Raw genomic sequence first — 22,694 nt, 5'->3', positions numbered from 1 at the left:
GACAGTGAGAACACCAAGATACAGCAGTCAAGTCTGTCTGCAGATCAGAGGCCTGAGAGGACGTGCCTTTGTGTCCATATGTGAGCATGAGGGTGTGTCTCTGAGTTCGCATGTCTCTGAGCTCACATTTTTAGCTTTTTGGTTGGTTTAATTAACACACTGGGTGCTGACTTTGCCCTCTGCTCTGTAGGGAGTTGAACTGTACATACGCAGCATTGATTACAATGTGGACTCCAGGCGTTTGTTTCACGAATTCTTCCTGTTTGGAAACATCATCAGTGCATAGGTCAGCTCCTAATCCCTCCATTTTCTTCCCTTCCCATTAACCTGTGTTCACTTCCCCGGAAGTCAAAACTAGTGTGCACTTGCAGCACAAGGACACAAGTGTGTAGTGCAGTGTTTATTTCATATCCTGTATTTTGTATAGCTGCTGGCTGAAATTACATTTAACATAGAAAACATACATATGGATTATGGGGAGGTGCAATACCAGTACCCTGACATTAACACAACATAGCTGTTGTGTTTATATTTTAGTGAGTGTGTAATGCTTATTCTTTGCTTTCTGTGTCTCCTCGCTGTCCCCCTACAGGTGGTGATGGAGAACGGGTGCTCCAGAGGGTTTGGGTACATCAGGTACCAGTCCCTGACAGAAGCCACGACAGTGATCAGGGAGATGAACAGGAAGATGTTGGGATGGAAGCAGTTGTTCGTGGCTCTGTCGAAAAGTAAAGCAGAGTGCCAGTCTCGCTACGGCCAGAGACACCAGAAGCCCAGGAGTGGCCTTCCATTCAAGCCCTGGCAGAGTCAGAACATGGACAAACAGAGGGTCCAGCCTCATTGTGAGTCACAGCCTTCCTTGTAATGTCTTACAGAATGGGTCTTGTTCATAATTTTGGGAGATCGCTACTAAAAAAAAAGCACGTGGCATGAATATTTTTGAATGCAATAATGTGATCTAGAATAGTGCAACGGTAATATTATATACCATGATAAAAGGTTTGATGATTATTGTTCTCTAAAATATCTACTCTGCTTTTCTCTTTCAGGTCGTCTCTCTGTCACATCAAGACGTCGTGACTGGAAATGAGAAATATTTGGAAAAAAACCCCAAAAACTAAATAAACTCAACTGAAAAATGCTGCAGTCGTGGTCGAGGTCTTTATCATAGTAAAAAATTCCTTTCAGGATGTTAAGCTGGGCGGCACGGTGGTGTAGTGGTTAGCGCTGTCACCTCACAGCAAGAAGGTCCGGGTTCGAGCCCCGTGGCCGGCGAGGGCCTTTCTGTGCGGAGTTTGCATGTTCTCCCCGTGTCCGCGTGGGTTTCCTCCGGGTGCTCCGGTTTCCCCCACAGTCCAAAGACATGCAGGTTAGGTTAACTGGTGACTCTAAATTGACCGTAGGTGTGAATGTGAGTGTGAATGGTTGTCTGTGTCTATGTGTCAGCCCTGTGATGACCTGGCGACTTGTCCAGGGTGTACCCCGCCTTTCGCCCGTAGTCAGCTGGGATAGGCTCCAGCTTGCCTGCGACCCTGCAGAACAGGATAAAGCGGCTACAGATAATGAGATGAGAATGAGGATGTTAAGCTCTTAAGACCTACGATGCTGGGAGGTGTGGCATGCCTAGACAGTCACACCCAAAATTAATCAAAAATAGTTCCACAATTATCAGGCCAATATACATAATATTGGTCTCTATGGACATGTAGGACCTCAGAAAATATATTTCCAGTGTCTGTAACATTGTGACTGTTACTATGGCTGAGTAAATTGTGATAAACCAAAAGAGAAATTGACATTTTTATTTTACATTGATATACTTTTTTATCCTCGCCTAAAGTTTATTCTAGATTAGACAGTGAAAGGAGGGAACCTTATGACCCAAAGACTTGTTGCCATAAACACTATTCCAGTGAAATGACACCATGGTAGCAATGGTCCCATGCACAAACACGCCACTTTTTTCATTCAGCAACTCCTTGACTCCAACGGGATTAAAAAAAAAAAAAAAACACCACAGAAATACCACAAAGTAAACTCATCTCATCTCATTATCTCTAGCCGCTTTATCCTGTTCTACAGGCTCGCAGGCAAGCTGGAGCCTATCCCAGCTGACTACGGGCGAAAGGCGGGGTACACCCTGGACAAGTCGCCAGGTCATCACAGGGCTGACACATAGACACAGACAACCATTCACACTCACATTCACACCTACGGTCAATTTAGAGTCACCAGTTAACCTAACCTGCATGTCTTTGGACTGTGGGGGAAACCGGAGCACCCGGAGGAAACCCACACGGACACGGGGAGAACATGCAAACTCCACACAGAAAGGCCCTCGCCGGCCACGGGGCTCGAACCCGGACCTTCTTGCTGTGAGGCGACAGCGCTAACCACTACACCACCATGCCGCCCCCACAAAGTAAACTGATACTACAAAATTTTTACTAAGTATAGAACTTACCAAAAACAGCATTTTAAAAAAACTTTTTACCGGAATTCAATTACAGTAGTGTTCTATTGGATCCCATACCAGATCTGTAGGGTTTAAGAAAATGAATTTAAACTGCAAGTCTTTATAAAAATATCCTCAACTGTGACTGTTCACATTGAGTTTTCTTCCTAACGTACATCTATTTTCTTGATACAAGCCTGTATTTATAAATTACACCGAGTGGGATTCGATAATTCATGTGATCTGCAAGTGCCATTAAGGTCAATGATGTGCTACAGAGACGAGGGCGACACATCAAGCAGGTTAACATCGAAATTTTAAAAGCTCTTTCAGCCTGATCTTGAACACTCTCAGTTAATTACGTGGCAGAGTGCAAAACTTTTGAAGGCCACCAAGAGATAATAAATAGTGGAGGTCACAACTCCTTAAAACTACTAATGGCAAAAAACGCTAAATTATTAAAAGCACCTCGTTACTGTAAACACTGGCTGGGAATAAATCAGAAATCAGCAGACGCTGAACACCAGGTGCACACTGGTTAAATATTCATACAACTTTACAAGGCTTAAGAGCTGCTGTAGAAAAAAGAAAACACACATTTTAAAATTTCACTGTTAAATAGAAGCTGTAGTACGGTGCTAACTGTGGCAACATACAGTGCCAATATTAGATGAAAGTGTTATAGTTAAAGCATATACGCAGAGCCATGGCCTCACTTTCGTTTATAAATGCCTTGAGACCTCAAGAATGGCACAGGAATAGTTTTAAGCATTAACAATAAATCTAATATAGTAATTTTTACGATTAAAGTGATTTATATAGGTAGCGGTCTGAGTGAATGACCTTGACGTCCGTAACGTCACAGCAGGAAGTCTATCGGTCTCATCGCCATTTCCGCTATACTAAAACACAGAGCTGACTGCAACTCCGATCCTCCATTTTGAGCTAATTTATCACCATGCCATGTAGATGTGTTGCTGGCGGTGCAGCAACCCAGAAGGTGGATTTACGTTGCATTCATGGTCCAAGAATGTTCAAACTGCAAAGATTTGGACGCGTTTTGCGAGAAGTTCACGGGCACATTGGGCGCCTATGAAGTGGTCTCTCCTCTGCTCTGCACATTTTACTGAAGACTCGTACAAAACCTCTGATCTGTTGAGAAGCGTTGGATATAAGCCCGTACTGAAAGAGGGTGCGGTACCAACAATTAAAGAAAAAGAAAACAAGAAAAGGAAAGTATTTATTTATTTATTTACTTTTTAAAAGGAAAGTTCAGTTGCACCAGTTCTCCCGGAGTGTGAGCCGAGGGTTGTTGCTAAAACCTGGGATGGAACGGGACGGGACACATCGCTCAGGCAGTGACCGCCCCACGGTTGTTGCTAAAACCGGTGACATCCCGTTCCGTCCCCGGGTTTTAGTAATTGCCTGAGCCGAGCAGTAATGGCGGAGTACTCCATATGGACAAAATAAAGAAAGAGTCGAGCAGCCGTCTTATTTCTGCGCTGGATATTGCTGCCATCTCGCCTTTATGTGGAAGAAGTGAATGGACGGAGAACTGAAAGTCAGATTGTTTCAAAACAATCGGCCAAAAGATCGGCCTTCAAGAAGCGAGAACACAGACGGGTAAGCTCCGACTCTCATTTGGATAAAAAAAACAACAAAAACAACACGTTGTTTACCTGCATTTAGATTAATCCATGTAACTTGTATTGTGTGTTTAAGTTACCGGAATAAGATTATTTAATTTGCTTCAGAATGTGATCGTCTCAGTTCATCTGATTATTTAATCAGCCTTTTACGTTTTATCAGTGAAAATGCATGCATGTACATGTATGTTGCATAAGTTATAGCACCTATCCTGTTTTAAAGGAAAACTCCGGAGTGAAATGCTTTTTAGGTCTATTTTCGCATTATTGGGAGTGCATACGTTGGGTTGCTACCACAATCACGTCAATCGGATGTGTTTTGAGAAAATTATTTTTTTGTGATTTCAACCGGAAAGCGCCAACACGGCAGTGGCCGGGGCATGTCTTTTTGCCGATACAAAACGCTAGTTTTAAAACCGGTGCAAAGCTCAAAACAACATGACAGTTCTGTGGAAGTGAGTGTAGGGTTCCTACAAGCAAAACGAGTTGTCCCTGGCTCTGCATGTGCACGGATAGAGTGTGTTAGAAGAGTAAATAAAAATCCAGCGACCTTACCTGCAGTTGGTCTTCCTCAGACGCCATCTTGAGTGGACAGTCTGTAAAAGTCGAGTGCAGAGCCCATCCCGCTGGAAATGCACCATGGGCTCTGCACTCGGCACTCGACTTTTACAGACTGTCCACTCAAGATGAACCCTACACTCACTTCCACAGAACTGTCATGTTGTTTTGAGCTTTGCAATGGTTTTAAAACTAGCGTTTTGTATCGGCAAAAAGACATGCCCCGGCCACTGCCGTGTTAGCGCTTTCCGATTGAAATCACAAAAAAATAATTTTCTCAAAACACATCCGATTGACGTGATTGTGATAGCAACCCAACGTATGCACTCTCAATAATGCGAAAATAGACCTAAAAAGCATTTCACTCCGGAGTTTTCCTTTAATGAGAGTCAAACCACAATCAATGACGTCAAATCAGTCTTAGTTGAGCAAGTCGGTAACGGTATTTCTGACTTTCACTATAAATTTTTATTTCTATGACTGGTCTATAGCTGTAAAAGGCCTCGGCCTTAAAACCGGTTCCCGCTGTGACGTCACGCGCTCAGGGCTGGCTGGCTCAGTGGGGCAGCTCGAATGCCAACTTTGCGGTTGATTTTAACTCTCAAAAATATATATATATTTTAAATTCCCATTTATGCAGCATACAAGCCACAAGGATGGAGATACTATCCACTCAGGAATTTATTTAAAAATAAAGGTTCTGCTTATCTCCTTTAAGATTATTCTCTGACAAACTCTTTCTGCTCTGTAAATATTAAAGCAATACTCAGATTTTAAACATAATCCTGACAGACTGCTTTTTCTGAGGGAAAGACATCTGTGGTTAGGTGTGAATTACAACCCCGATTCCAAAAAAGTTGGGACAAAGTACAAATGGTAAATAAAAACGGAATGCAATGATGTGGAAGTTTCAAAATTCCATATTTTATTCAGAATAGAACATAGATGACATATCAAGTGTTTAAACTGAGAAAATGTATCATTTAAAGAGAAAAATTAGGTGATTTTAAATTTCATGACAACAACACGTCTCAAAAAAGTTGGGACAAGGCCATGTTTACCACTGTGGGACATCCCCTTTTCTCTTTACAACAGTCTGTATACGTCTGGGGACTGAGGAGACAAGTTGCTCAAGTTTAGGGATAGGAATGTTAACCCATTCTTGTCTAATGTAGGATTCTAGTTGCTCAACTGTCTTAGGTCTTTTTTGTCGTATCTTCCGTTTTATGATGCGCCAAATGTTTTCTATGGGTGAAAGATCTGGACTGCAGACTGGCCAGTTCAGTACCCGGACCCTTCTTCTATGCAGCCATGATGCTGTAATTGATGCAGTATGTGGTTTGGCATTGTCATGTTGGAAAATGCAAGGTCTTCCCTGAAAGAGACGTCGTCTGGATGGGAGCATATGTTGCTCTAGAACCTGGATATACCTTTCAGCATTGATGGTGTCTTTCCAGATGTGTAAGCTGCCCATGCCACACGCACTAATGCAACCCCATACCATCAGAGATGCAGGCTTCTGAACTGAGCGCTGATAACAACTTGGGTCGTCCTTCTCCTCTTTAGTCCGAATGACACGGCGTCCCTGATTTCCATAAAGAACTTCAAATTTTGATTCGTCTGACCACAGAACAGTTTTCCACTTTGCCACAGTCCATTTTAAATGAGCCTTGGCCCAGAGAAGACGTCTGCGCTTCTGGATCATGTTTAGATACGGCTTCTTCTTTGAACTATAGAGTTTTAGCTGGCAACGGCAGATGGCACGGTGAATTGTGTTCACAGATAATGTTCTCTGGAAATATTCCTGAGCCCATTTTGTGATTTCCAATACAGAAGCATGCCTGTATGTGATGCAGTGCCATCTAAGGGCCCGAAGATCACGGGCACCCAGTATGGTTTTCCAGCCTTGACCCTTACGCACAGAGATTCTTCCAGATTCTCTGAATCTTTTGATGATATTATGCACTGTAGATGATGATATGTTCAAACTCTTTGCAATTTTACACTGTCGAACTCCTTTCTGATATTGCTCCACTATTTGTTGGCGCAGAATTAGGGGGATTGGTGATCCTCTTCCCATCTTTACTTCTGAGAGCCGCTGCCACTCCAAGATGCTCTTTTTATACCCAGTCATGTTAATGACCTATTGCCAATTGACCTAATGAGTTGCAATTTGGTCCTCCAGCTGTTCCTTTTTTGTACCTTTAACTTTTCCAGCCTCTTATTGCCCCTGTCCCAACTTTTTTGAGATGTGTTGCTGTCATGAAATTTCAAATGAGCCATTATTTGGCATGAAATTTCAAAATGTCTCACTTTCGACATTTGATATGTTGTCTATGTTCTACTGTGAATACAATATCAGTTTTTGAGATTTGTAAATTATTGCATTCCATTTTTATTTACAATTTGTACTTTGTCCCAACTTTTTTGGAATCGGGGTTGTACATACTGTCGTTATGTGGGACTAGTCACATACAGATACCACAAAACCTTTGTGAAAGTTTACAGGATTGGAACGTCTTCACCGTATTGCTCCAGTGTTGCAAATTTGGAGAAAACAACAGAAGGATATTCCATCTCATCCTAAGACCTTTACGTTATATTTGCTTCGATTAAACATTCCACTGAACAACTGCCCTTAGATTGTGTTTAACGTAAACAGGTTTTCTGTTCTTTTCCCAGAAAAAAGAAATGCATCAAACACATTTCTGTTGCACTAATCGCAAATATGCTACAGAAATGGTATACGGAGATTAGATGGAGAACCGCTGGAGTATTTCTTTAATGTGACGTATAAAACAAAGTGATATCAGAATACACTGAGATTTTCCTTTCAGCAGGCAAAAGACATTTTTTTGGGAGATACAACTCTCAATCTGGAGTGAGCCATTACTGTATAAAAGCTGCTCACATTCCATGACATGAAACCTGTGTGTGTGTGTGTGTGTGCTTACACGGCCTTTGTTTATGGTCAAAACTCAAACTGCAGTAAAAAAAACAAACCCTCTCCGCCTGTTCCATCACCATTTCAGACCACAGTCCTACACACTAATTAGAGTCAATTATTAATGAGCTCATCTTCCAGAAACCAGGACACTTAGCATCTCATCGTAAGACATTCTAACCTATAATGGGTTGCATAAACAAAGGCATTTAGTAAAGCTCAAACAGAGGCCTTTTACCAAACTCCTGTGTGTATCGCCATGCTTAATTAATGATGAGAGGTTTCAGAGCGACTCTCTGGAGACAGGCACTGAGCTCATACGGGTAAAAACTGTCCGCGTGTATATCAACTCTGTGTTACACTGGAAAATCAGCATATGACCTATAATACAAGATCAGTGTAATTCTCAGGAATCAAGGGACTGTGTGCATTACTAGAGTCCGAGTGATAAATCGGCACGTCCGTATTATCGCCTGATATGAGCTAAATGCAGATAAATCTGTATCTGCGTTTATAACGACTGATAAATGACAATTAAAAAAGAAATGGAGAGATGGAAGATGGATCTTTCAACTGTGTTATGAGTGTGATCCTTGTGTAATCTGTAATTTCCAGCAGAGGGAACACTGCAGCTCCATTGTTGGCAACACAAGTGTTTGGAAAGCCACAAATCATGACAAGCAGCTGACCCAAACAGAGTTGAGCAGACTTGCTTTTGTCTCATCTCATCTCATCTCATTATCTCTAGCCGCTTTATCCTGTTCTACAGGGTCGCAGGCAAGCTGGAGCCTATCCCAGCTGACTACGGGCGAAAGGCGGGGTACACCCTGGACAAGTCGCCAGGTCATCACAGGGCTGACACATAGACACAGACAACCATTCACACTCACACTCACACCTACGGTCAATTTAGAGTCACCAGTTAACCTAACCTGCATGTCTTTGGACTGTGGGGGAAACCGGAGCACCCGGAGGAAACCCACGCGGACACAGGGAGAACATGCAAACTCCACACAGAAAGGCCCTCGCCGGCCACGGGGCTCGAACCCGGACCTTCTTGCTGTGAGGCGACAGCGCTAACCACTACACCACCGTGCCGCCCCCTTGCTTTTGTATTTTTTATTACTATTATTATAAAACTTTAACACTACGCAATACGCTTCTGAAGGGGGAAAAAAAGAATATCAGCCAATATATCATAGTCAGATTTTTAAATCTTCACATATTGAAATCTGTATCGGTATTAAAAATCCTATATCGGTCGAGGTCTCTGTATTACCCATAATGCACGGCGAGGATACAGCCAGTTTAACACTGAGAACCGGTTGCAAGTGGAACGTCTATAAAAGTAATACACAGGGTGCGATTTGTCAAAAAACCAGAAGGGGGGATGTTTTTTTTTTTTTAAATCATGAAACATCACAAAATTAAGGTAACAATAGGCTAACAGCTCAGTAACATCCGATGATATCAAATGAATAACACTAAATGAAAACGAACACTAAACCAGAGATAGTAAATTCATCTTCCTATCTCTCTGACTAAATACACGAACACTAACACAACAAAGTTCGCATTGCTTGTCACGTTGCTGTGATGTTTCTCTCCCTCCGGATTAAATGGACAGTGACTCGAAAATCACTAAAATACATGAATACTAAATGAACAGTTTGCTCTGATGGCGCAGTTCACATTGTGCGCAGCTTTCCGATTTAAACTGTTTTTTTCTCATCCTTATACTTCCTGTTTCATGGACTGTAACGGATTTGCTTATTTAGTCATTTTAATACAGAATTTACTTTGAAATTATAATCAGACACTCCAACGTTTTTCTATAAGAACGCAAAGATATTGTTATTATCTACAATGTATCTATTTGCTGGGGACGTTCGTGAACATCAAAGCTGCAACTTCGGGTCATTTTGAAAGTGAGTGCAATGTAGACCATAGAAAACTGTGTCACAACATGCCTGTCATGTCAACTTTTTTTTTTATTTGTTTGTTTTATTGACGGGGTTGTCCCCGAGGATTTTTTTTCAGCAGAGATAAAAACCAGAGGGGGGGATGATCCCCTCCATCCCCCCCAGCAAATCGCACCCAGGTAATACATATAACTGTGAGGTGTGTGATGAGAAATGTTAGCTAGCTAATATTAACAATTATATTAACAAGTCACGTGTTTAGCCACTCTGTGCTCTTTTACAGTGTTTTCACGTCTACTAGTACATGTGCCGAGTCTGACTCGGAGTAAAATTGATCATTTTGGTTTCTTTCACATTGCATGGCATTGTAGTGTAAGTGTATCTGTAAAATGTGGGTTGCATCCAGCTTTTCATTTCTCTTTTTTTATTGGCCCAAGTATTTCTTATTGGTCCAATTTCTGCAATGTGTTCATCCCAAACCCATACACGACATGTTTGGTTCACTTCCTGTAGACTGTTGGCTAACTACCGAACTGACTGCAATAACTCCAGGAAAAACCTAAAGAGACAAACTTGGGAGAACATTTGTGACTCTTTGCCTTATAATACAAACTAAAGTGTGTGTGCGCATACGATGTGTGTCTAACCTGCTCCGTGCTCATCTGTCCCATGCTGCTCATACTGTTGGTGTTGGGAGTCATGGGCACATTCATGCTCATGCTGTTACTGTTATACACACTGCTGCTGGCTTGCTGAGTGTACATGCTGTAGAAAGAGAAGCAGGAGGACAACACCAGTCATACAAACTGAAAACTTCTCCTTCATTTATCTGCAAAATCTTTGGCATCATTAATAAAACTCAAATTTCAATGAGCTTTTAAATGTTATACAGTACATACACAGTATATACACAAACACGTTTTTACATTTTAAGTTGGAAATAAACATTTTGCAATTTTTAAATATTTAAAACAAAAAAAGTAAATGTTCAACATCTTAAATAATTAATATTCAAGATTATTATCCATACAGAAGACTTTTTCGATGGAATAAAAAATGTGTTCTATTCCCTTCTAGCAGGTTTCATTCATTGGGTTTGATAGCATGCAATATTGTTAGCATATCGCTTATCCTACACTACCGTTCAAAAGTTTGGGGTCACTTTGAAATGTCCTTATTTTTGAAAGAAAAGCACTGTTCTTTTCAATGAAGATCACTTTAAACCAGACCTGGGCATTTTACGGCCCGCGGGCCGCATCCGGCCTGTTGGTTCATTCTGACCGGCCCGCGTAAGGTTAATTAGAAATTACAAAATAAACGTATTTTCTAATTACCTCATGCATGGGAGTGAATGTGCATTGCTTTTATTTTGAAGTTGTGTTCAACAAAAACGCAATGCGCGCGACATGAACATGACATGAAATCCCACGAAACCTAATCCCACGATAACTACTTCCGTAATTTGTCCAGACCAACCACAAACTTGTACGTCATCCTTCAAACGGTTCAGCCAATCACGTAGTGTGACGTCACCAGCAGGCGCTGGAGCCCGAGCCAATCTGTAGATCTGATTCCTTCACCGAATCGACACGGCATCATTATTATAATATGATGTATCTTGCTTGATATTTGGAGTAGAAAGACAATATTGTGATGTCTTTATTGTGTTTTGGGGTGAATGTGACTGAAAAAAAATGGTACAAACGTTCACATTTTGTTAGCCGTTGTTTTGGGAAATTTGATTGAATAAATGACATTTTTTGTAAGGCACCCTCGTTTTTTCCATACTCTTACCAGTCTTAGCAGCTTGTAAAAACAATGTTATTTACTGCTTTATATAAAGAAATACAATTAATATTATGCAGAATTTAGTTCAGCCTTTTGGTCCGGCCCGCCACTAAATTTTCTGTTTCTCATGTGGGCCCCATGGAAAAAATAATTGCCCACCCCTGCTCTAAACTAATCAGAAATCCACTCTATACATTGCTAATGTGGTAAATGACTATTCTAGCTGCAAATGTGTGGTTTTTGGTGCAATATCTCCATAGGTGTATAGAGGCCCATTTCCAGCAACTCTCACTCCAGTGTTCTAATGGTACAATGTGTTTGCTCATTGCCTCAGAAGGCTAATGGATGATTAGAAAACCCTTGTACAATCATGTTAGCACAGCTGAAAACAGTTGAGCTCTTTAGAGAAGCTATAAAACTGACCTTCCTTTGAGCAGATTGAGTTTCTGGAGCATCACATTTGTGGGCTCGATTAAATGCTCAAAACGGCCAGAAAAATGTCTTGACTATATTTTCTATTCATTTTACAACTTATGGTGGTAAATAAAAGTGTGACTTTTCATGGAAAACACAAAATTGTCTGGGTGACCCCAAACTTTTGAACAGTAGCGTACGTGTATTACATCACTCTACCCGATGGAGAATGAGTGCTGAATATGGTTTATGATATTGCATGGTTGTCAAGATAACATGATGTCACATACCGAAGACGTAAAACTTCCACGCTAGTAAGCGACTGTGATAATTTGTAAACAAACATGGCCGCCAGGTTTGCGTCATTAAATACGAAAAGTTTTGAGAGAAATTTGAAAGAGAAAGACGTGCTGAACACCCGAAAGGAATGTGTATGTATTAAAATAAATAAATAAATAAATAAATAAATAAATAAAAATATTGGCTGGCTTTTTTTCATGGTATATCAGATATACAGGGCTCGACATTAACTTTTTAACCCACTTGTCCAGCAACATTCTTCACTTGACCTGACCATAACCTTTTTATTACTTTACTTTTGCTAGTTCAGTGAAAGTGGTTGTCATATCTGTGCACATCGGACTTTCAGTCCCATGTGCTCTAAACAGCGCGCGCCTCTAATGACATGCACTTGCCCTAGATTAAGCATAATGAGTGCACGCATAAAAGGATGCTGCCAACACCGACACGGTGCGAAATACCACGTTGTTCATCACCATTACCGAGCTGTTGTTCTTGTGTTGTCTTCCTGGTTATTGGCTCTCGTTTCCATGTTTTTGTTTCCGATCTTGTCCTGCTCAGTTTAGTCTGTTTGTGCCTCGTTTGACCCTTTTGCCTGTTTATTGATTCAGCCTGCCGTTTTGGACTGCATGCCTGTTTGTTTCCTTTATAATAAAGACGCTCTTTCTGCGCATACAGCCGTCTCCTCTCCAGTCAATCTCTGCTTACTGACAGTGATTAACAAAGTTTATCAAAAAGCAGGTATAGACTAGTTATGATAATCATGCTTTAAACAATTTATAATTTTTCAATAAAACTCAAACTTTAACTGTAACAATAAACAAAAACTCTCCAAAGCCCCATTATGGCGCGTGTGTTGTTAAAACCCAGGAACTAATCTGCAGTTTTAAGAGTTAGACTCACCCAAATTCAAAGCTTCTGGAGGAAATAAAGTTAAATCTTGATTAATCCAGTAAAACATGAAGTATAAATTAATTTAAAAGAAACAGAAGCTGAAAGAAAACGAGTCGGACACGACAAGGGGGACAGAATCATGTTGTGAATGAAAAGAAACCGTAAGCGAGGTCGGCACTGTGGTAAAATTCCCCCGAAATATTTTACGATAATGTGAACCACACAAAAGAAAAAAATACAAACAAAAAAAGTCCGAATGAAACAAAGAATCACCACAGATATTTATTTTATTGAGGTATTTGATCACCATTTCTCTGATTTCGATTAATTCAGAATCTAATAATCTATAATTAGATATTAAGACGTGGTTAATTTTACACACACACACACCTGCTGTACTCACAGTGGTGTTAGAAGTCATGTATTTCGTAAAGTGTTAGTTCCACGGCCAGTCTACCAACCTTATTTTGATCATGAATCAATAAAGATTACTCGGCTCAACATGTTATTCAATTCAAGTTGATAATATTGATCCAAACGGTCGATTTTTTTTCAACTAAGAAGAAAACTTCCAGTCTACTCTGCCGGTGCTGCCATTTTGGAAATCACATGATGCATTGCTACGCGCTGATTGGTTGAAAGTTGAGTGACGGTGAATTTGTCCGCAAGAAATCCACGCACCAATGTTTTAAATGTGAAAAATGAGTAACATTTTTCTGTCAAAATGAGTAACAAAAATGGGACTAAAGGCACACGATACACCATGTCTTGGTACGAAAGGGTTGGAAATTACACAAAGTGTAAATTTATGATAAACTATGTGGCTTCAAATCATTATTCTCAAGTTTATTTTGCGCGCTGATTGGTAAAACAGCACAGCGTGTAAGGTTCATGAACACCGTTCGAGCTTTGGTCAATCAGCGTGCAGGAATGCAGTCACGCGATTTTCAATCATGGCAGTGCCGGTGGAGTAGACAAACTTTTCAGCTCGATTCAGAAACTTGGCAGCAGCGGACACTAATATTGATTTGAAGTTGCTGACATGTTGATTCGGGAAACCTTTATTTACCACTCTGCCATGACGCTCCTGAACTGATGGACTCTCGGTCCAGGAGAGAAGACATAAAGCCCGCCCACACAGAACACTCACTGGTGACAGAGCAATCAGCATGCACTCGTGCTCTCTCTCAGGGAGCTGCTATCAATATTCGGGAGATTCCCGGAACTTCCGGGAAAGTGGGAATAATCACTGAGCTCTATGTAAAAATCTGGAGAGCTCATAGGCTCGTCAGAATGAAGAATTTTGACGGCCACCATCTTACCACTCACATCGCGGAGCGGAACGGTCATTTAGATCAGCGTTTCTCAACCTTTTTTCAGTCACGGCACCCTTCAGAAGTATGCAAATTCTCAAGGCACCCCTATATAAAATATACGCAGTCACACACTGACCATACGCTGACCCCGGCAGTGACGTTGTGACATGGGAAAGGGGGCCGTGAGACAAATTTTGATGATGCATGAGGCGGCGATGATCTGCATTAGTGTAACTATCAGTTTTTGGAATTTTAATTCATTTCATTTATTTCAATGTGAGAATGTATAATTTTTTGACGGCACCCCTAATGAAGCCAGACGGCACCCTGGTTGAGAAAGGCTGATTTAGATTACTGGAAGCTACACAAAACTGGACAAGTTATTTATGTAGTTGGTGAGAAAAATTATAAGTAAAATGCTGCATGTGCAGCAGTGAACTGTACAAACTGTCAAATCAAAGGTTGTGGATGGACATTTCACCTGTGAGTATCGATAGCGTGTGATCATTTTTACAGGTGTGCACAGTGCCATTTGCGTGGACCCCCTATAGCATTTCATGATGGTTTGCAAGAGCGAAAGAAAAAAAATCTGTCCCATCATCTTGTCTGTTTTTGTTGAAAATCTGACATTGATATCTGGGATGAACACTGTGACTGTGTCAGATTTTCGATGGAAACATCACAGACTAGATCAAAGTAGGGCTGGGCGATATGGACCAAAAATCTCATCTCATCTCATTATCTCTAGCCGCTTTATCCTGTTTTACAGGGTCGCAGGCAAGCTGGAGCCTATCCCAGCTGACTACGGGCGAAAGGCGGGGTACACCCTGGACAAGTCGCCAGGTCATCACAGTGCTGACACATAGACACAGACAACCATTCACACTCACATTCACACCTACGGTCAATTTAGAGTCACCAGTTAACCTAACCTGCATGTCTTTGGACTGTGGGGGAAACCGGAGCACCCGGAGGAAACCCATGCGGACACGGGGAGAACATGCAAACTCCGCACAGAAAGGCCCTCGCCGGCCACGGGGCTCGAACCCGGACCTTCTTGCTGTGAGGCGACAGCGCTAACCACTACACCACCGTGCCGCCCACCAAAAATCATACCCTGGTATTTTTAGGCTGAATGGCAACATACAATATATATATATTGGTATTTTACGTGAAATGAGCTTAATGCTCAGCTTTAACTCAATGCCACATGTATGATGTCACACGCACTTTTATTTAAAGACTTATCAAATTTAAAGCCTTGCTATGTCTATAGTCATTTTCAGAAAGATATTTAAGTGCGGGAAGTAGTCTGCATTGTTCAGTGTATGGTACTGAATTTTTTTTTTTTTGGTGTGCAAGTGACAGTGCGACGCTGATGTCACGTATCAGTGATGTGCGTGAACGAGTTCAAAAGAACGCGTTCACTGATCATGCTCATTTTTTCATGAACTTTGAACTGAACGCAACACGTTTTAATAAAGAACTTGAACGTGAATTTGTTCACATTATGTGTCATGAACAGCAGACATCACTGTAAATGAACGTTGGAATTTGTTTTCCCTTGATAACTCGAGTGGCATTTGTTTTCTCTTTTGAAACGCAACGAGAGAAAGTCTCCCCCTCCTGTATTCTCGCAGCCGGTGCCGCTCAAATCATGTATCACACCAGACAGAAATGGCTTTGACATTGTGTGCGCAATGCATTGCGGGGAACGTAGTGTCCGGCCGAGAATAGTTGAATAACATACTGGCTTCCGCACTACGTTACCCATGATGAATTGCAGCAGGGCGGGGTAGGCATAGCAGGCAACGATGAGAGCGAGGAGGAGAATGGGCTGGAGCGAGAGAAGGAGTGTGTGAGAGACCAATGACGAGAGTGAGAGAAAGCGCTGCAATTTAAAAAAAATGGCTAGTGGAATGCATGTTTCATCACCTGGTAAGAAACCCACAATTGCAGTGTCATGAGCAAATGTCTACAGTGAACAGTTTCAGAGAACGTATAGTGATTTTCTAGCTCGTGGTCTGAAAAATGTTTTTATTTTCATATCTCACCAAAAAGTAAAATGAACTGAACTTTGAACTAGTTCAGAATTAAAATTGTGAACTTTGAACGTGAACTGTTCACTTTGAGCATGTATGAACTGAACTTGAACTAGTTCAGAAAAGGTGTGAACTGGCACAACACTGTCACGTATCCGCACTTTGGTGAAAGCCCTGTACTATGGGGTAGGGTGCATCAGTTGCCCTCACTTTCATAAAATCTGATGCATTTTTGTTTGGGTGTTCCTTTTCACCAATAAAGACATCCTGTAAAATTTTTTGACCATATTCAAAAGTCTAATGGTGGCACCATGAGGTTCATTTTTTGCCAAAAAACGCTTATTTTATGTTTTCGCGTAAGGTTTGAATCACAATGTTGGACTCCATTTATTGATTTCTTGTGAGCCAGAGATCATGTTAAGAACCTTTGCAAGGGATTGAGAAGCATTAATGTGATTCATAATACATTTGTATTGTTTAAAAGTAGTTGAACAATGATTCAGTGAACAGTTAAAACTCAAACTGTGCTTGATAATATATTTAGAATATGGACTAAAACTGTGTATCTATTGCCGCTTTTCCACTACCAACGCGGCTGAGTTGGGCTGAGTCGGGCTGAGCCGTGCCGTGCTGAGTCGAGCTGAGCGGGGCTGTTGGAGTTGCATTTCGACTACAACCGCGCTGAACCGTGCTGGCTGGAAGTGGGTGGACACATTGGGTGGAGTTAGCGAAAGTGGGTGGACGTCACGTGATGTCGTTAAGCAGCGCAAACAGTGACATCAGTGAGCTTTTAAGCGGTAGTCTCACGACCCGGATAGTAAACAATAAACATGGAGTCGTTAGTGTTGCTGGTCTTGGTGCTGTGGCTTGTTGTCACCGACAACGCCAACAGATACTGGCAAGAGCGTATAGATGAGGCGAGGCGCATAAGGCTTCAGAAATTCTCGTAATTATTCTTCTTCCGGGTTTACGGTGTTTACAGATCTCAGCGTGCTCACGGGGCGTGTGTGGGCATGCAAGGACACTCCTCCTCACCAATCAGTGCACAGGGGAGTGTCTGCTCACGCCCCTAGCCCCACTCAGCTCGGTTTGGCTCGCTTCAGCCCCACTCCAAAACCGTGCGAGTTTTGGGTGCTGAGTAGGGCTGAAGCGAGCTGAGTCGTGCTGTTCTGAGGTAGTCGAAACGCGAGCCGTGTCGGGCTGAAGTGAGCTGAAAAAGGGTAGTGGAAAAGGGCCATAAGATATTTGGTATACTCTATAAGGTGCCATAATGTTTCATGAAAAGTGATGGAAATTTTGTCATAAAATCGCAGCTTTTTCCATAACTTTGAGCTCCTGGTGCCACCATTAAACTTTTGAATCTTGTCAAAATATTTCCCCCAGTGTGTTTTCTTACCAAAAGGAACATAAAAACAAAAATGCATCATGATCAGAGGAGCTTTTCATTTTTAGGGGGCAACTGATGCAGCCTACTATGGGGGAAGGATGTGAACAAACAAATAAAAATATAATTCTGTCATTACGCTGCGTTACTTGGGACTTTTCTTTTTGTAAGGCACAGCGCTACTAAATGAAGTTTGCAATGAGCTTGGTTTTGGAGTAGATTTCACAGGCTGCGAGGGCTTAGAGGCTGCAGCAGCACGTAGTTTCACACTCTCTTCATAAAGCAGTTTGTGGTGCTGCTGTAGATGATGGAATAGATTGGAAGTGCTTCTGCTTTTTGATAAAATCTGCTTATGGCAGTCTTTACAGATAACTTCGCTTTGCTCCTCATCTAAAGTCCTGAATCCGAAACATTTCCAAATTACAGAAACGTTATTTTTTTTTCTTAGAAACTAGCTCTGGCGGCACGGTGGTGTAGTGGTTAGCGCTGTCGCCTCACAGCAAGAAGGTCTGGGTTCGAGCCCCGTGGCCGGCGAGGGCCTTTCTGTGTGGAGTTTGCATATTCTCCCCGTGTCCGCGTGGGTTTCCTCCGGGTGCTCCGGTTTCCCCCACAGTCCAAAGACATGCAGGTTAGGTTAACTGGTGACTCTAAATTGACCGTAGGTGTGAATGTGAGTGTGAATGGTTGTCTGTGTCTATGTGTCAGCCCTGTGATGACCTGGCGACTTGTCCAGGGTGTACCCCGCCTTTCGCCCGTAGTCAGCTGGGATAGGCTCCAGCTTGCCTGCGACCCTGTAGAACAGGATAAAGCGGCTACAGATAATGAGATGAGAAACTAACTCTTCCACGTTACTGCCCGGCGCCATGTCCGCCTCCACGTTGCTGGAAAGTTGTATGAGTAGAGGGAGGGGGCTGCGTGCAGACACAGGAGGCGAGGTTTAGTGGGTAGTATGAGCAGAATGAAAATTGCCTACTTTCTATGGACTCAGAGAGGAGAGGGATGCAAACGGCCTTACTAAAAAAAAAAAAATCATAACGCAGCATCAAAGATATATCCACATTAAGGTATTGTCCTATGTACATATCACATATCTCCTTCTCAAATATATCGGTATACCTTGTACGACTGATATACCGCCCAGCCCTAGATCAAAGCCAAAGTCTAGACATGCTTAATATTGAATGTGAGAGCTCAAGCTCAACGGCTCAAATTCAAAAAGAAAAATGAGCACCAGTGGGTTTTTGACTTCTCCGTTCAACACCTTTCCCCGTCTACATTTAGAAATTTCTCTACTCTTTCCCCCGATGATGAATTACTTTTGGTAAATTAAAAAATCTGATGTCTTTCTTTCTTTCTTTCTTTCTTTCAAAATGATCTGCACATCCAAAAATGCAGCAAAACCTTCCCATACTGATCAATAACAACAAACTCAGCTGAATGAAGTACTACGAGCGTGCTCCCTGTCATGGCATCGTAGTTACTGTTGCTATGGGGTCACGTGACAGTGCAAAGCCTCTATACATAATGAGGCAGATCACTACCGGAAGTGATGTCTATTGCAAACAAAAATTGACCTGATTTCCATTAAACTTGGTGGAAAGGTGTAGTATGGGCCAAGGAAGAACCCATTAAATCTTGGCACGGATGTGATCCACGAATTTACTTTCACTTTTGCTACCATTGCGAGATCACCATGGCATTTGGCCTTGCTGGATGTCGCACTTATGTTTTTATTCACTTATATTCAGGGTGCGATTTGTCAAAAAACCAGAAGGGGGGATGTTTTTTTTTTTTTAATCATGAAACGTCACAAAATTAAGGTAACAATAGGCTAACAGCTCAATAACATCCGATGATATCAAATGAATAACACTAAATGAAAACGAACATTAAACCAGAGATAGTAAATTCATCTTCCTATCTCTCTGACTAAATACACGAACACTAACACACAACAAAGTTCGCATTGCTTGTCGCGTTGCTGTGATGTTTCTCTCCCTCCGGATTAAATGGACAGTGACTCGAAAATCACTAAAATACATGAATACTAAATGAACAGTTTGCTCTGATGGCGCAGTTCACATTGTGCGCAGCTTTCCGATTTAAACTGTTTTTTTCTCATCCTTATACTTCCTGTTTCATGGACTGTAACGGATTTGCTTATTTAGTAATTTTAATACAGAATTTACTTTGAAATTATAATCAGACACTCCAATGTTTTTCTATAAGAACGCAAAGATATTGTTATTATCTACAATGTATCTATTTGCTGGGGACGTTCGTGAACATCAAAGCTGCCACTTCGGGTCATTTTGAAAGTGAGTGCAATGTAGACCATAGAAAACTGTGTCACAACATGCCTGTCATGTCAACTTTTTTTTTGGTTTGTTTGTTTTATTGACGGGGTTGTCCCCGAGGATTTTTTTTCAGCAGAGATAAAAACCAGAGGGGGGGGGATGATCCCCCCCATCCCCCCCAGCAAATCGCACCCAGCTTATATTAACAAAAAAAAAATACTGAATAATACATATGCATCATATCTGCCTGCTTTACATGCTTTCTAACCAGAATTTTTTATGATCTTCATGAGAAAAAAATAGAAATATAAAAAACGATTAAACATTATTAGCATTACACAATGAGTGAAATTCAAACTTGGGTTAAAAGATCATAAAGGTGAGCCTATAGTATAATGCGTGAGCATGTGTAAATGTGTCGGCGTGTCCACCTGTTAGCATTCATGTTGCCCTGCGTCCAGCCGTTCATCTCGGGGGATGACTGAAATGTAGCATTACCCTGTTGCATCATGGGGCTTTGGGCGTGACCCATTCTAGGGGAAACAAGGGGACTCTGAGGGGTCGCTGCTCCTCCGAACCCACCGTCAGGCTGCTGAGTTATTCCTAACACAGACATACCAGACATATGATCAGCTGATCAAGATTTTTGCCAAAAACAGGAAGAAAGCAATTAAAAAGTATTTCATGATTGCTTTTATTTCAATTCTGAACCAATGTTCAGAGTTTTACTCTTAATGTAATTGTCATATATTTTTTTAAATTTTTGTCTTACAAAAACGCATGAGTAAATTTAACAGCGGCCAGTTCGACACAATACCCTAAGATACTTCACAGAGATATCCATCTCATCTCATCTCATCTCATTATCTGTAGCCGCTTTATCCTGTTCTACAGGGTCGCAGGCAAGCTGGAGCCTATCCCAGCTGACTACGGGCGAAAGGCGGGGTACACCCTGGACAAGTCGCCAGGTCATCACAGGGGTGACACATAGACACAGACAACCATTCACACTCACATTCACACCTACGCTCAATTTAGAGTCACCAGTTAACCTAACCTGCATGTCTTTGGACTGTGGGGGAAACCGGAGCACCCGGAGGAAACCCACGCGGACACGGGGAGAACATGCAAACTCCGCACAGAAAGGCCCTCGCCGGCCACGGGGCTCGAACCCGGACCTTCTTGCTGTGAGGCGACAGCGCTAACCACTACACCACCGTGCCACCCCGAGATATCCATCCTTATCTCTAAATAAATTTATAGTGAAATTTTATATTGTTTTGATATTTTACAGGAAACTTCATTCCAGGACTCACTTATAAATAAAGAAAATTTGTAAAAATTATTTAAAAAATTCCTAAAATCATAAAATATATTGTTCAAACATGCTATTAGCATTATACCACAGCTTTTATACTGCATATTTTGTAGACTCTTCTGCCCTCTAGTGGGCTCCAGTATAATTTTCTAGGGAAAAACATTCAATCGAGAACCAACTGGTTGCAGAAAACACTTTCATTTAAACAGATGAGTGAAATTAAAATGTGATTTCAAAAAAAAAGCAGCCAATCAGAGGACAACTGTCCAGATTATGGGTGGAATAATGCGGAAAACTGCTGAATGGAATTTATAAATTTTTATGACTGCTACATAAAGTTAGCTATAAAAGATGAACAAAAGGATGTCAATATTAATGTGATTTTATTAATTGGAAGTGCCACTGGGTTAGAGAAAAGCACTACAAAAATAAAATATATGATAATATTTATTATATGATGATGATGATGGGCGGGCGGCACGGTGGTGTAGTGGTTAGCGCTGTCGCCTCACAGCAAGAAGGTCTGGGTTCGAGTCCCGTAGCTGGCGAGGGCCTTTCTGTGCGGAGTTTGCATGTTCTCCCCGTGTCTGCGTGGGTTTCCTCCGGGTGCTCCGGTTTCCCCCACAGTCCAAAGACATGCAGGTTAGGTTAACTGGTGACTCTAACTTGAGCGTAGGTGTGAATGTGAGTGTGAATGGTTGTCTGTGTCTATGTGTCAGCCCTGTGATGACCTGGCGACTTGTCCAGGGTGTAACCCGCCTTTCGCCCGTAGTCAGCTGGGATAGGCTCCAGCTTGCCTGCGACCCTGTAGAACAGGATAAAGTGGCTACAGATAATGACATGAGATGATGATGATGATAGTGGCAGGCCTGTACCGTAGTTGGGTGTATAGGGGAAGTGTGTAGGGTTGGCATGGGCGATCTGGGCACCACCCAATGTGCCGGCAGCCATATTGGATGGCACGTTGAGGCCCTGAGGTCGCATGCTCATACTCCGCTGCCTCTGACGCAAATGATTACTGAGCATCTCCCTCTGACGCTGCGCAAGCATCTGAGCATTAATGGTCCCCTGGGAGAGGAAAATAAGGGAAAAAAAATTATACATAACATTTGACTGCAATGTCTGACTAAATGTCACTGGCTTCTGCAGTTTTCTCATCTCTGCTTTGTCACTTTGGTAATACAGACCTGATTCGAAACATTAGGTCTGAGAGGTAGGTTCATGTTTGACACTCCAGTCATCTGATTCATCATGGGCTGGCGATTCTGCAAAGGAATACAGACGGAGAGAGAAATCCGTAAGAGCACTGAACAAAAACAAATTCATGTTTTAAATAAATAAATAATGAAAAGTGGCCTACATGGAAGGTGGATCTGATTAAAAAGATTAACATAGAAATATCCAGATTTTAATTAA

General features: G+C 41.8%; 1 protein-coding gene across 1 annotated transcript in view; it reads right to left on the bottom strand.

Moving 5' to 3' along the window:
• The window catches only part of ncoa2 (nuclear receptor coactivator 2), a 131,876-nt gene that overhangs the window by 2,174 nt on the left and 107,008 nt on the right, over positions 1 to 22,694 (bottom strand). The window contains exons 18-21 of the mRNA XM_060899970.1: positions 22,466 to 22,543; positions 22,154 to 22,346; positions 20,392 to 20,563; positions 10,173 to 10,290 (exon numbers count right to left, since the gene is read on the bottom strand). Coding sequence (XP_060755953.1) covers positions 10,173 to 10,290; positions 20,392 to 20,563; positions 22,154 to 22,346; positions 22,466 to 22,543 — 561 coding nt within the window. The remainder of the gene's footprint in view (positions 1 to 10,172; positions 10,291 to 20,391; positions 20,564 to 22,153; positions 22,347 to 22,465; positions 22,544 to 22,694) is intronic.

The sequence above is a fragment of the Neoarius graeffei genome, chromosome 19, assembly GCF_027579695.1.
Source record: "Neoarius graeffei isolate fNeoGra1 chromosome 19, fNeoGra1.pri, whole genome shotgun sequence".
Lineage (NCBI taxonomy): Eukaryota > Metazoa > Chordata > Actinopteri > Siluriformes > Ariidae > Neoarius > Neoarius graeffei.
The sequence above is the reverse complement of the archived record's forward strand: the minus strand, read 5'-3'. Positions and strand labels throughout refer to the sequence as shown.